The 14,475-nt window shown below is 38.1% G+C and overlaps 2 protein-coding genes across 3 annotated transcripts; one reads left to right on the plus strand and one right to left on the minus strand.

Annotated features, from left to right (window-relative positions):
• Positions 1 to 3,807: 3,807 nt before the first annotated feature.
• Positions 3,808 to 6,091, plus strand: LOC106402883 (nuclear transcription factor Y subunit A-3). Of its 2 annotated transcripts, none has more exons than XM_013843695.3 (6): positions 3,808 to 4,097; positions 4,511 to 4,767; positions 4,916 to 5,007; positions 5,086 to 5,160; positions 5,252 to 5,422; positions 5,504 to 6,091. In XM_013843695.3, exons 2-6 carry the CDS (start codon positions 4,545 to 4,547, stop codon positions 5,891 to 5,893), a joined length of 951 nt encoding a protein of 316 aa, XP_013699149.1. In that variant the 5' UTR covers positions 3,808 to 4,097; positions 4,511 to 4,544; the 3' UTR covers positions 5,894 to 6,091. The 2 variants fall into 2 exon arrangements, with proteins under 2 accessions (XP_013699149.1, XP_013699150.1); XM_013843696.3 differs by having other exon boundaries at positions 5,119 to 5,160.
• Positions 6,092 to 11,496: 5,405 nt separating this feature from the next.
• On the minus strand, positions 11,497 to 13,180 carry LOC106406402 (solute carrier family 25 member 44). The gene has a single exon (XM_013847060.3). It carries the CDS (start codon positions 12,628 to 12,630, stop codon positions 11,599 to 11,601), a length of 1,032 nt encoding a protein of 343 aa, XP_013702514.1. The 5' UTR covers positions 12,631 to 13,180; the 3' UTR covers positions 11,497 to 11,598.
• Between the last annotated feature and the right edge of the window lie 1,295 nt (positions 13,181 to 14,475).

Here is a 14,475-nt window from a genome sequence, read left to right on the forward strand (position 1 = left end):
GGAGGATGAACGGAACATCGTCCTCTTCTTCCAACGATAGATTTTAAAGTTCTTTATCAAGATGAGACGACATGACCAGCACTTCAAATCTTGATAATAACATGCAAACCACCAACTTCTACGGTCTTGAAATTTTCTTGATCGAAGAAAATCCTTTAAGAACACGATGAACAAACACTAGAATTTTCTGAAATCAGGTTGGAAACCAGAGAAAATATCTAGAAAAAGGTTACTTTCTTAAAAGGAAATGTATTTAATTAGCCATGTAGCCCCACTATGCTATGAGGTGTACAATAGCAAACAGGGAGATAAGCCCAAAAGAGGGAGCCAGCTATTTTACGCCGAAAGAGAATTCTGAACTAAATTTGACTTTTTTTGTCGCAATTCGATTATAGTTGACCATTAGATAATTTAACTTTGTATTTCTAGGACCTACGGAATAATATGTCGACGGTTAATTTGAAAAATAAAATTAAAAAGCTTTGGACACTGGAAACGACAACACACACTGTGGCACTAATTTAATATTTTAATAAACTTACACAAATATCTAAAATATTTTTATATAACCAAAGCTAACGTGGCCAAGATAGCTCATACTTTTTGGCTTCATTACCTGATTAGTGATTAGATTAATTTGTAAGACATCATGCAGCCAAAAACTTAGCTGTAACCGAATATAAGATGGGGAAAGTTGATAATGCATTATTGCTAAAGTGATAAACAGGAAAACAAACTCACCACAATAAAATGTATTAGAGTTTAAACTTGTGACTTTTAAGTCTTTATGAAAACCTCGTGATCGAGTGGTAAATTTTTTTTAAAAAAAATTACATTAATTTGAGGTTCAATTTCCAAAGATGTAATTTTACAGATTATATAATACTCCTACAAAATTTATAGAAATTTTAGAATGCTATAAATGGAGCTATTTGTTGTGGTCATATATATTGTAAAAAAAAAATACATATCGAAGATATCATATGTATATGTAAAATCATCTATTAATCATGAAAATTTAATAACATTACGTATATATGTTTCAAATAATTTATTATTATTTATAATATATAAAAAAATTATATAGTTATGTTATCAAGTTAAAAAATCTTCTAAAGATAAATTCAAAATTTTAACCAGTACACAATTGGTTGTTTAAATTATTTAACATTATCATTTTAGTATTTTTCCAATTTTAAATTTTCATTTTTAGGGAACTTAGGAATCTGAAAATATTTGGCCAATTTCAATTTATAAAATTATCATTTAAAAAAATTTAATATTATATTTTTGAGGGTAAATGATTCTAGTAAGTAGGCAGAGAGCTAGAGATGTCAACCGAAGGCTTGTACCGCGGGACATGGCCGTTTAAACCTGTGGCGGGGCGGGATTGGGCCTAGGATTTGTTATCCCGCAATGTTGCGGGATGGGCTTTTAGCGGGATGGCCCAAACGAAACCGCGGTTAACCTTAAAGTCTCGCAACTTCTTCTCTTCTAATTTCGTCTGCCACCTTTAGAACAAAGGGGAGAGAGAGATAGAGAGAGAGAGAGAGAGAGAGAGAGAGAGAGAGAGAGAGAGAGAGAGAGAGAGAGAGAGAGACGAGTCGCCACCGACTGAAATGGAGCTGGAGCTCCAGCGACGGCGATAAGCTCTGGTACTCCTATCTCGGGTTCTAAACTTCACAGATCAAACATGCATATCCGGAGATAAGTTCTTTCCTCAAACTCTCAGCGAACTCCCTTTCCATCGTAGACCAAGATCCATCTCCGGCGATGGTTTCTTCAGCGACGGTGACCGCATGCATGTCACAGGTAAAGAAAGATCTATGTAGTTACTGTATTTTTTTTTTTGTTTTTTGGAGTCTAACAGTTTTACTCGTTTTCAGGTGGGTAACATGGGTTCTCTGCTTCGATCCACCACCGGAGGTTATATTCTTCTTTGATCCACCGCCAGAGCTTTTATTTTTCTGAGATCCACCGCCGGAGCTCTTCCTTTGCTGCATGCATGGTCGTCTTCTTCACTTCATGAGCCGCTCACCGACAAATGCGACTTCCGAGGGTATGATTTGCTTCCCTTCTTACTGACTGTACATGCATTTTCTAAATATTATGTCGATTGTATTTATGTTGTTTGAGCTTGTCGTTTGTTGTTAGTAACTGATTAATAAGTATAATGTTCTGTCTATGAAGTGTGAACTTTTATTAATTGTCTTAACGCGATTATTAGATTGATGCTAAGTTATACATGCATTTATAATTTCAATAGAAAAAATTGACTTCAAAACTTATATGAAATGTAATAGACTCAAAGAATAATATATATAGTGATTTTGAAGAATTTGAGGAGTAAATGCTTCATGTTTATTAATTATGTGAACTTGGTTGTGTAGGGGAGCAGCCTGCAGCATCAGGAAGTGTTCTGGAGCGGTCTGTAGTGTCAAGCATGATCGGATACACTACATTGACGTATGTCCTGCGGGACAGTCCGCGAAGAAGTGTGCATTTGGCGGTATGGGTTTGGGATGACCTTTTGGAGACCGCAACCCGCGCGGACCTGATCCGCCGTGACCCGCAAAAAGATGAACCCGCTGCGGTACGGGACGGGACGAGACGGATCAACCTGTTTGACATCTCTGCGGGAGCCTCCTTTATTCTGTGTTTTGGGTGAAGTGAAACAATTAAATGAATAATAAAAGAGAGAGAGAGAGAGAGAGAGAGACGAGTCGCCACCGACTGAAATGGAGCTGGAGCTCCAGCGACGGCGATAAGCTCTGGTACTCCTATCTCGGGTTCTAAACTTCACAGATCAAACATGCATATCCGGAGATAAGTTCTTTCCTCAAACTCTCAGCGAACTCCCTTTCCATCGTAGACCAAGATCCATCTCCGGCGATGGTTTCTTCAGCGACGGTGACCGCATGCATGTCACAGGTAAAGAAAGATCTATGTAGTTACTGTATTTTTTTTTTTTTGTTTTTTGGAGTCTAACAGTTTTACTCGTTTTCAGGTGGGTAACATGGGTTCTCTGCTTCGATCCACCACCGGAGGTTATATTCTTCTTTGATCCACCGCCAGAGCTTTTATTTTTCTGAGATCCACCGCCGGAGCTCTTCCTTTGCTGCATGCATGGTCGTCTTCTTCACTTCATGAGCCGCTCACCGACAAATGCGACTTCCGAGGGTATGATTTGCTTCCCTTCTTACTGACTGTACATGCATTTTCTAAATATTATGTCGATTGTATTTATGTTGTTTGAGCTCGTCGTTTGTTGTTAGTAACTGATTAATAAGTATAATGTTCTGTCTATGAAGTGTGAACTTTTATTAATTGTCTTAACGCGATTATTAGATTGATGCTAAGTTATACATGCATTTATAATTTCAATAGAAAAAATTGACTTCAAAAACTTATATGAAATGTAATAGACTCAAAGAATAATATATATAGTGATTTTGAAGAATTTGAGGAGTAAATGCTTCATGTTTATTAATTATGTGAACTTGGTTGTGTAGGGGAGCAGCCTGCAGCATCAGGAAGTGTTCTGGAGCGGTCTGTAGTGTCAAGCATGATCGGATACACTACATTGACGTATGTCCTGCGGGACAGTCCGCGAAGAAGTGTGCATTTGGCGGTATGGGTTCGGGATGACCTTTTGGAGACCGCAACCCGCGCGGACCTGATCCGCCGTGACCCGCAAAAAGATGAACCCGCTGCGGTACGGGACGGGACGAGACGGATCAACCTGTTTGACATCTCTGCGGGAGCCACCTTTATTCTGTGTTTTGGGTGAAGTGAAACAATTAAATGAATAATAAAAGCACTTAAAGACAATAATAAACCAGAAGGAGAAGGAGAAGAAGAAGAAAGTGGCAGTGGTGGTGCTCATGGCGATGGTGGTTTCCCAGTAAAGCTAAGAGAGATAGAAATCGACATAGACAAAGAATCAAAAGAAGGATCACACCAGTCCAATACGACACGCACCCTCTGATTCACTTAGTTTCATTCAAAATTTCAAAGAGACAACAACAGTCCACTTTGTTCTGTAAGGACAGGGAGACATGCAAAACTAATCGTCGTTTCATCCAACTACTCAAAAGGTTGTCTCTCTTGTTCGAAACGCTTTTGTTGTTTTAATCTCTGTCAAAGTTTTCTCCTTTTCGTTGTATCTGTCTTGTGGCGTGTGCGATTGTTATGTTTAACCGATTTGGTAAAAAAAAGTTTTCCTCTGCAAGTCAACGCCTTTTTGCCTAAAGTGATGACAGGGCACAAATCTTGGTCGGAAGATTTCTAATTTGAGCCAATCGTCACTGATCTCTGCATCCTTTAGCTTACCCAATATAGTACTATCGAATCAGAATTCGTTTAGACAAGACCAATTTAGAAACTTCCAGTCCCTCTTTTATTTCTATTTCTAGGTTTTCACCCTTTCTTCTTGATTTGAGCCCTTTAAATGTTTTGTGTAATTATCCTCTTCTTCATATAATTTATGAATCATGGTTGAACTGTGTAGGTACTCTTCTTGTGAGGACAGCTTGTTGGGCGTTATGCATCAGATGAATAAGAAAGATTCCACTTTGCCATACCTGAACACTAGCATCTCATGGGGTGGTGTGGATGCAAGACCTGAACATATGCAAACCACTAAGCAAATCAGTTTTCAGGATCTGGATTCACCTTCATCTCAGTCCACTTGTCAATCTTACACTGAAGTTGCAAGCAGTGGGGATGATAATCCTTCCATACAAATCTCGTTTTCAACAAAGTCAGGTCAGTTCTAAAGTATGGAGTTAGTTATAAAAAAGAGAAGGTTGTGTGATATTCTATGTTATAGACTCTTGCTTGATGTTTTGACTTTCTTGATATGAGAATGCTGTTGTTTGGTATCATGTCTCTTATTTTTTAGATGTTTGTTTAGGATCTGAAGAAACTCAACATAAAGGATTTGCAACTCATCCTAACTCAGCCTCAATGACAGGAGTCCCAAGTATTCACTTTGCTCCTACGCAGGTATTTGTAAATCTTTTATTTTGTAATAATAGCAAACTTCTGATGGTGGACTGACATCTTATATCATACATGGTTCAGGCTAACTTCTCTTTTCACTATGCTGATCCACAGATTGGTGGTTTATTGGCTGCAACATATCTACCACATGCACCGGTTAGTAAAACTTTCCTTTCTTATACTTTCTTCTTCTGGTATCCTTGCATTTAGTTAGTGAGACCTTTAAGACTCTTAATCTCTGTTGCAGACATGCCATCCCCAAATGGTGGGTATGGTTCTTGGTCGAGTTCCACTACCAGTGGAGATCACAGAAACTGAGCCAGTTTTTGTCAATGCGAAGCAATACCACGCAATCATGAGGAGAAGAGAGCAACGTGCCAAGCTTGAGGCTCAAAACAAACTAATCAAAGCCAGGAAGGTATAATGTATAAATGTTCACAAACAAATGAATCTCACTTACAACTGCTTTGCTCATCTCTGTTTTTCCTTATTTCAACAGCCTTATCTTCATGAATCACGACATGTTCATGCTCTCAAAAGGCCAAGAGGATCTGGTGGAAGATTCCTAAACACCAAACAACTTCTCCAAGAATCCGAACAAACTGCTGCTAAAGAACAAGAACGTGACAAGCTGGTCCAACAGGGAAGCAAAAAGGCAAACATGTCTAGATTGGACGCTCATATGCTGCAGCACAACAAAGACCGTGGCTCAACCACTTCTGGCTCAGACATCACATCTGTTTCCGACGGTGCTGATATCTTCGGACACACCGAGTTTCAGTTGTCAGGTTTTCCAACAACTCAGACTAACCGAGCTATGCTTGTTCATGGACAATCCAATGACATGCATGGAGGTGGGGACTTGCACCATTTCTCTATCCATATCTGAGACATTGGATCTTTGGTGCTGTTTCAATGTTTCCCACCAAAAGGGGAAGTCATCCTTGGCTACTACTACTAGTTCTTTTGCTTGTTGTTACTTGTTATTGTTTTCATGTATGTGGTATACATCACAAGAACAACCAAAATATTTACTTTGGAACCGACTCTTTCCTTATAAACTTGCAATTCCTCTGTGTGTTTTTCATGTTTTACTCTTTATGTGAGTGTCTATAAATGATCAAGTCTCCAGATTCTGTATCAAATGATAAATAAATAAAACAGATTTTGCTTCCAATGTATCTTGGATTTCTGAATATTTTTTAGTTTAGTTGACAATGTTTGAGAAACATTTAATGAAGAATCTAGACCATATTTATATGATTATATCTTATTCTGAATACACTTCATTTAATTAAGAAATGAGGTTGAAAGATTCTACTTTTGAGTCTCATTCATGTCTGAGAAAATATCAACACACGACTTGAGATACTTGAAAATATTACATTTCTTGGACACGTTCAAAAATAAAAATATCAAAGCCGTCTCTACGTATTATTTCCTATTAAAGAAAGAATAAATTATCTTGATAAGGTAAGAAGAAACGTAAGACTCTGCTCCAAGATACGTTGACTTCTGTAAAAGATACACACTTGTGTCTCTTGAGCACTAACAATGAAAACAAATGACAGCATTTTTGAATCATACAAGTCACAATCAATCCTTGTAAATCACTTTCATAAGTGAATCATGAATTACTAATTGTAAACATATTATTGCCAAATCAAATCCTGTTGTGTGTCTTTAGTGATGTAAGAGCTTGCCAGTTGCCAAATGTGTTGGATAAGCTTCAAGAGATAGCTTAAGATTCAAGTTATCCATAAAGGAAAGAAGGATAACTTAAAGGTTTTGGATAAAGACTAAGATTCCTAGATTAACTTGTAATAGGAAAAGATAAGAAGTTTCTATTACCTATATAAGGGGAGACTAATGTAAGTTGTTCAACACAACAATAAGAAGAAAGAAAAGAAAGAAATAAAACAAAGAACCGTTTTATAGTTTCTGTGTCATTAGCTACTTTATTTGGTATCAGAGCTTGTGGTTTATCTCGATCACATAGAGCTTGGATACAGAAACGATGGCAGACCCAAAAGCTATAACAGATTCAAAGGCAGTAGTAAAGATGAAGAAATCAGTTCCTAGTGCAGTGGTGTGTCCGATGTTAAACACATCAAACTACACGGTATGGGTGATGAAGATGAAAGCACTCCTACGCGTGCACAAGGCATGGGAAGCTATGGAGCCAGGAACCGACGATGAAGACAAGAATGATTTAGCTATAGCTCTTCTGTTCCAGTCGATACCTGAATCACTGGTTTTACAGGTGGGTGATCTTGGAACTCCTAAATTGATATGGGAGGCCATACAATCAAGAAACCTAGGCGCAGAACGAGTCAAGTCGGCTCGACTCCTAACATTAATGAATGAGTTTGATCGTCTGAAGATGGAAGATACAGACACAATCGATGCATTCACTGAAAAAATCTCAGAGCTTGTATCAAAGGCCTCGACATTGGGACAGATTATTGAGGGTCCTAAAGTAGTAAAGAAGCTCCTTAATAGTCTACCACCAAAGTTTATCTTCATGACAGCATCTCTGGAACAAATGTTAGACTTGGAAACAACAAGCTTTGAAGATATAATTGGGAGACTTAAGGCTTATGAAGAGCGCATAAAAGGTTATACACCAGTTGAGCAACAAGGAAGTCTTCTGTACTCAAACACTGAGAAGTCCTACGATCAGAAGGGAACTGATAATACAGGAAGAGGGAGAGGACAGAACAGAGGACGTGGCCGTGGTAACAGAGGAAGGGGTCGTGGCAGGAGCAACTATGGTGAGAGAAATAAAGAAAAGAGAGACTACTCTCAAATAGTGTGCTATAACTGTAAGAAGAAGGGACACTTCGCCTCTGTTTGTACCGAAAAGAAGGCCGAGGATGAACTCAACAAGACTGAAACAGAGACTGCAGAAGTAGCGCTTTACATGCTGGAGGTGGTATTCCTTAACGAAGAAAAGGTAATGCCGAAAGAACTGGAAGCTGACAAGAAAGAAGATGGAGTGTGGTACTTGGACAACGGAGCCAGTAACCATATGACAGGACAAAGATCGTACTTCTCTGAGATAAACGAAAATATCAAAGGGAAAGTAAAATTTGGAGATGGATCTTATGTTGACATAAGAGGAAAAGGTTCGATTATGTTTGAGGCAAAGACGGGGGAGCAGAAGATGTTAACTGACATATACTATATCCCTGAGCTACGAAGCAATATCCTAAGCTTAGGACAGGCAACCGAGCAAGGCTGTGATGTTCGAATGAAAGACAACTACTTGACTCTAAGAGATCCTGAAGGAAGATTGCTCGTGAAGGTCTTAAGGTCTGCAAACAGACTCTACAAACTAAAACTGCAAGTAGGTAGAGCAGTTTGTCTACACGCAAAGATACAGGAGGAACCATGGAGATGGCATGCCAGACTTGGCCATATTAGCTTCAAGACAATACGAGCAATGGCAACTAAAAGAATGGTACATGGTCTGCCAGAAATAAGTGAAGAACGACGACTCTGTGATTCATGCTTGGTAGGCAAGCAATCGAGACAACCTTTTCCAAAAGCGACAATGTTTAGAGCATCACATCCACTAGAGCTTCTACATGCAGACCTTTGTGGACCAATCTCGCCTGCAACTCTCTCTCTCAACCGCAATATCTTTGTCATCATTGATGATAACACAAGATTTATGTGGTCTATACTGATGAAAGACAAAAGTGATGCATTTGACAGGTTTAAAACGTTTAAGAAGCTTGTCGAGAAGGAACTAAACAGAGAGATACTAACACTGCGTACTGATAGAGGAGGTGAATTTACTTCACATGACTTCAATAACTTCTGCAACAGCAATGGGATCAAGAGACACTTAACGGCACCATACACCCCACAACAGAATGGCGTTGTGGAGCGAAGGAACCGCACACTAATGGAGATGACTCGCAGCATACTAAAGGCAATGAGTGTGCCTAATTACTTATGGGGAGAGGCAGTTCGTCACGCCACATATTTGATTAATAGAGTACCTACAAGAGCTCTATCTAATCAAACTCCCTATGAATGCTTGAAAGGAAGAAAGCCAAGCATATCTCACATTAAGATCTTCGGGTGTATGGCGTATGCAAAGAAAGATGCAGGACAGTTAAGGAAGCTTGATGATAGATCTGAAGCAGCAGTTCATCTAGGCATTGAACCAGGGTCCAAGGCCTACAGACTCTACAATCCAACCTCAAAGAAAATCATTGTAAGTAGGGATGTTATCTTTGATGAGAAGGCATGTTGGAATTGGAAGGGAGAAGGTGAACAAGTTAGAACCGATCCAGGCATGTTTCACATGACGTGGGGGAGCACAGAGGACAATGGAAGTGGTCCTTATGTTGGTAACGAAGAAGCTGCTACAGAACCAATATCACAGCCGTTCGAAGCAGAGGAAGATGAAACAGAGTCAGAAGTAGAAGAAGAAACTGAGAACGAGAACCCTACAGGTCAAAGAAGATCATCTCGTCAAGTCAATCCACCTGCCTATCTTAAAGACTACGTATTACTATCTGACGTTGAGTGTGAAGTGTTACTCCTCGCACTGAATGATGAACCTGCAAGTATTCAAGAGGCACTCAAAGACAAGCGTTGGAGGATTGCGTGTAAGGATGAGATTGATTCGATAGACAAAAACGAAACCTGGATCCTTATTGAAAAACCACACGGAGTAAAGGTGATAGGACTCAAATGGATTTTCAAAATCAAGCGCAACGCAGACGGAAGCATCAACAAGTACAAGTCAAGGCTTGTTGCGAAAGGTTATGTGCAAGAGCATGGCATAGACTATGATGAAGTCTTTGCTCCAGTCGCTCGTATGGAAACAATACGGTTTCTTATTGGTCTAGCTGCTGCAAACGGATGGGAAATCCACCACCTAGATGTTAAGACAGCCTTTTTACACGGTGAGTTGATTGAAGAGGTGTTTGTGTCGCAACCAGAAGGGTTTGAAAAGAAGGGAGAAGAGCATAAGGTTTTCAAACTTAAGAAAGCTTTATATGGCCTGCGACAAGCTCCTAGAGCATGGAACACGAAGCTTGATCAGATACTAAAAGGATTACGGTTTAAGAAGTGTGTCAAGGAGAACTCTGTCTATCGCAAGGAGGAAAAAGGTAAGCTACTTATAGTAGCTGTATATGTAGATGACTTATTCATCACGGGTAGCTCAGTGGAATCTATCAAGGAGTTCAAACACGCGATGTCCGGCGAGTTTGAGATGACTGATTTAGGCTTGCTTACCTATTATCTCGGCATAGAAGTAAAACAGAGCATACAAAGAATCATGATTAAGCAAGAAGCTTATGCTCGACGAATTTTAGAAGAAACAAAGATGGATAGTTGTAACTCAGTCTACGTACCAATGGAGTTCGGATTACATCTCTCGAAGGCAATGGATGAAACAGAGATAAATGCAAGCGAATACAGGAGAAGAATAGGATGTCTGAGATACTTAATGCATACTAGACCTGATATGGGGTTTAGTGTTGGCATTCTAAGTAGATTTATGCAATCACCAAGAGAGTCACATGGAAAAGCGTTAAAGCAAGTATTGAGATATTTGAAAGGGACTCTCGGTTACGGGTTAATGTTCAAGCATGGAGGATCTCAAGGACTGATAGGATATAGCGATAGCAGCCACAACACTGATCCAGATGATGGAAGAAGTACCACTGGTCATCTATTTTGCTTCGGTGACACGCCAATCTCGTGGTGCTCGCAGAAACAAGACGTGGTGGCTCTATCCTCTTGTGAGGCCGAATACATGGCAGCAACAGAAGCTGCTAAACAGGCTATCTGGCTGCAAGAGTTAATGACTGAGATCACAGGAAGAAAGCTTGGAAGAACACTGATTCGCGTTGACAACAAGTCAGCCATTGCCTTGGCAAAGAATCCGGTTCTGCATCGTCGCAGCAAACACATTCACAAACGCTTCCACTTTATAAGAGAATGTGTTGAACGGGAGCTGATCGATGTTGAACACATACCGGGAACAGAGCAACGCGCGGACATCCTGACTAAAGCACTTGCAAGGAACAAGTTCAAGGAGATGAGAGAGATGATCAAGGTTCAAGACTTAAGTGAAAATGTCTTGAAGCTTAGAAGGGAGACTGTTGGATAAGCTTCAAGAGATAGCTTAAGATTCAAGTTATCCATAAAGGAAAGAAGGATAACTTAAAGGTTTTGGATAAAGACTAAGATTCCTAGATTAACTTGTAATAGGAAAAGATAAGAAGTTTCTATTACCTATATAAGGGGAGACTAATGTAAGTTGTTCAACACAACAATAAGAAGAAAGAAAAGAAAGAAATAAAACAAAGAACCGTTTTATAGTTTCTGTGTCATTAGCTACTTTAAAATGGAGTATTGAAGTCTCTCAGAAACCATTCTTTTATATTGCATTGATCATACACCGGTTTAATAGCGCGGTTTTGTTTAACCATTCCAAACCGAACCGGAAATTTAAGCCATTGATGAAATGAACCTTTCTTTATTTAGAAACAACTGAATTTTAACACATTCATTACATATAACTGGAAACAAAAGAGAAAGCAAGAACAACATCAAAGATTCTTATCACGATGATTTAGAGTAAAACCCGTCATGGTTCTTAGCCGAAAGCCGTTTCAAGAACTCGTAGGTAGTGATCATAGTTGTTGCAGACATTGACATTGAAGCACATCTTGGTCCCAATCCTCTATAACAAGCTGTCCATCCACCTTCCCTAACCAAGTTCCTCACTGTCTGTCCAATACTCGGTCCACGCTTCCCATTACTATCTTCCCCATCAAGAACCTGCAGTCTCGTCTTGATTGTGTCCAGCGGCATTGTAATCAAAGCAGAAACACTCCCAGCAACCGCAGCACTAACTCCCTGAACAGCCATTACCGTCTTGGAGTCTGGTTTAACCGTGTTCCCATTCTCTTCCCCTTTCTTACAGACATAACACCCAATCCCACCCCAAACCATACTCTGCGCAACAGAGTAAGAAGCCCACCAAACCGCGTTAGACGGTGCGTAAGTCAGAATCGATATCCCAAACCCTCTGTATAACCCTTTAACCCCATCAGCTCTAACAATCTTCCTAAACGCATCGAACCCATTAACATAATTACAAGCATTAACAAGACCACTGCTTCCTTGAACCATAAGTCTCTGGCTAACCACATCAACAGGAGTCCAAACAAGCTGAGCAGCCATCGCAGCCGTCAATCCACCAACGGCATTAGCAGCAGCAGAGGCTTTAGCCTCAGTGAAACCTAAGCTAAGAGCAGCAGAGCCGACGTTGCTCTTGGTAACCTCTAAAGCCGTCATGTACAAGGCGCGAGCGGGGATGGTTCCCATCAGAGAAGTGCCGAATCCTCTGTACAATCCCTTTAAGCCTTCGTGTCTGACGAGAGTGAACGCGCCTTTGATACATGAGCCTTGAGAACGGCACACTTGTTGACGAGTTTTCATCAAAACGGCAGGGTAGAGAGCTCCTGATACCCCTGAGAACAAAGCTGCGCCTAGAACGAAGAACTTTGATTTGTCGAGCATCTCCCAGTTGATATCAGCCGGGATGTGAATCTCTTTAGCTGTTTCTTCCTCGGATGTGCCAAGATTCATCTTTGCCACCTTTATAATCCCAACTCAGAAAAAGACCAACAACAAAGAGAAAAAAAAAAACAAGAACAAAAGCTTTTGTTTTTTTTTTAGTGTTTGAGCTATTACAATCTATCTGTCTGTACAATCTTGAAAAAAAAAACAAACTTGGAAATTTCTATTTACAGGATTAGAAAGACCAGAACTTTCTAAGAAGAGAAATAAAAGAGTTAATAGATTCGCCGAGAAAGGAAAGATTTTTTCAGAAGTTAGAAGATCAAACAAAGAGACGGCGGCATTTTTTACGCCTGTGGAACCATGTCTTGGATGCAAAACGATCACCGAGAAGACCTTGTGGATCTAACGACATCTCTGAACGATTCCGAAACAGAATCGATAGATCGAGCTTGCCGAAGGAACGATCATCCCAGAAGATAATCTAAACTGTATTCTTTTGCTGAAGATAGCTAACGAGAGATGAAAATGCGCAGCACCAATACGAGACGGATGAGACAAAACGAGAGAGTATTTGGGAGAAAGCATGAAAGTGCGACCTTTTACAGTTTATACTGTTATCTAGGGAGCGAGAGACTAGGGTTCCGCCTTTTTTTTATTCTGTTAACAAACCAAATTGAGATTCCGGTATAGCTATTACCTAGTATAAACCGGTTTGTTTAACCGATTTCTTTTTCTAACAAGATGTCATGTATGATTTTCCCAAAGTTTATCTGTTTGTAGACATGACAAAAAAAAAACTTGGAAATTACTAGGAATGTGTACAGTGTACTTAATCAAGGATTTGGAAGAGTGTACACTAATAATAAAATATTATATTATTTAAGTAGAAATTTATAAAAAAATGCTAGAAAGTTTAGTGTTTTGAATCTATGGTTAGAAATTTATTATTGCTACTATTTTAAAGAGAAAATCGCATAAGAAACCTTAAAATTGTCACTTATTAACACTTTAAACCTTGAATTTTTTTCACTAACACTTTTAACCTTTAAAATGATATTTGTATCATAAAAAACCTCTAAGTAAAACGTTTATATATTGAACGGATAAAAAAGTGATGTGTCAGCTTTTTCTGTCAAAAAATATATTTAATTAATAAAATAAACAAAAAAATTAAATAAAAATCAGAAAATTAAATAAAAATTGAAAATTTTAATAAAAACTCAGGAATTAAATAAAAATTCAGAAAAAATTAAAAAATAGAAAACTAATTAAATATCAAAAAATTAAAAATTAATTAAAAATTCAAAAAATAAATGAAATCAAATTAAACTACAGAAAAAAATTCATAAATTTCAGAAAAAAAATTAAAATTTTAAAGTTCAAAATTTTTTTTTTCCCATTTTCAACTATGACGTTATAAACTATCATTGGATATATGCCAAAAATCGTCATTGTTAATGGTTATGTGATAAACCATCATCATCAGTGATATATTTGAAATTGTTATTGACAGTGATGATATTATATATTTTCTTTAAAAAAATCTTGGAATTAAAAAAAAAACCTTTTTTGAATTTTCTATTTTCTTAAAAAAAATTTACGAATTTTTATTTAGTTCTTCTGTATTTTAATTTAATCTTATTTATTATTGAATTTTTAGTTATTTTTTATTTTTGTTTAATTTTAAATATTTATTTAATTTTGTGAAATTGTCATTTCATTTTCTGATTTTTTTGGTTTTTCTGAATTTTTATTAAAATTTTCGATTTTTATTTAATTTTCTGAATTTTTATTTATTTTTTTGTTTACTTTATTAATTAATTAATGATTTTTGAAAAAAAAAAACTAGCTCATCATTTTTTACCTGTTTAGCAGGTTAGTTTTTTACTTTGGAGTTTTTTTTATGATACA

The sequence above is a fragment of the Brassica napus genome, chromosome C6 (genome assembly GCF_020379485.1).
Source record: "Brassica napus cultivar Da-Ae chromosome C6, Da-Ae, whole genome shotgun sequence".
Lineage (NCBI taxonomy): Eukaryota > Viridiplantae > Streptophyta > Magnoliopsida > Brassicales > Brassicaceae > Brassica > Brassica napus.

Excerpts from the sequence above, each read along its gene's own strand:
- LOC106402883 (XM_013843695.3), top strand. The coding sequence starts at position 4,545 with ATGCATCAGATGAATAAGAAAGATTCCACTTTGCCATACCTGAACACT. Across the intron at positions 5,161-5,251 it reads CATATCTACCACATGCACCG|ACATGCCATCCCCAAATGGT; the intron begins GTTAGTAAAACT and ends TCTCTGTTGCAG. Across the intron at positions 5,423-5,503 it reads AACTAATCAAAGCCAGGAAG|CCTTATCTTCATGAATCACG; the intron begins GTATAATGTATA and ends TTATTTCAACAG.
- LOC106406402 (XM_013847060.3), bottom strand. The coding sequence starts at position 12,630 with ATGAATCTTGGCACATCCGAGGAAGAAACAGCTAAAGAGATTCACATC.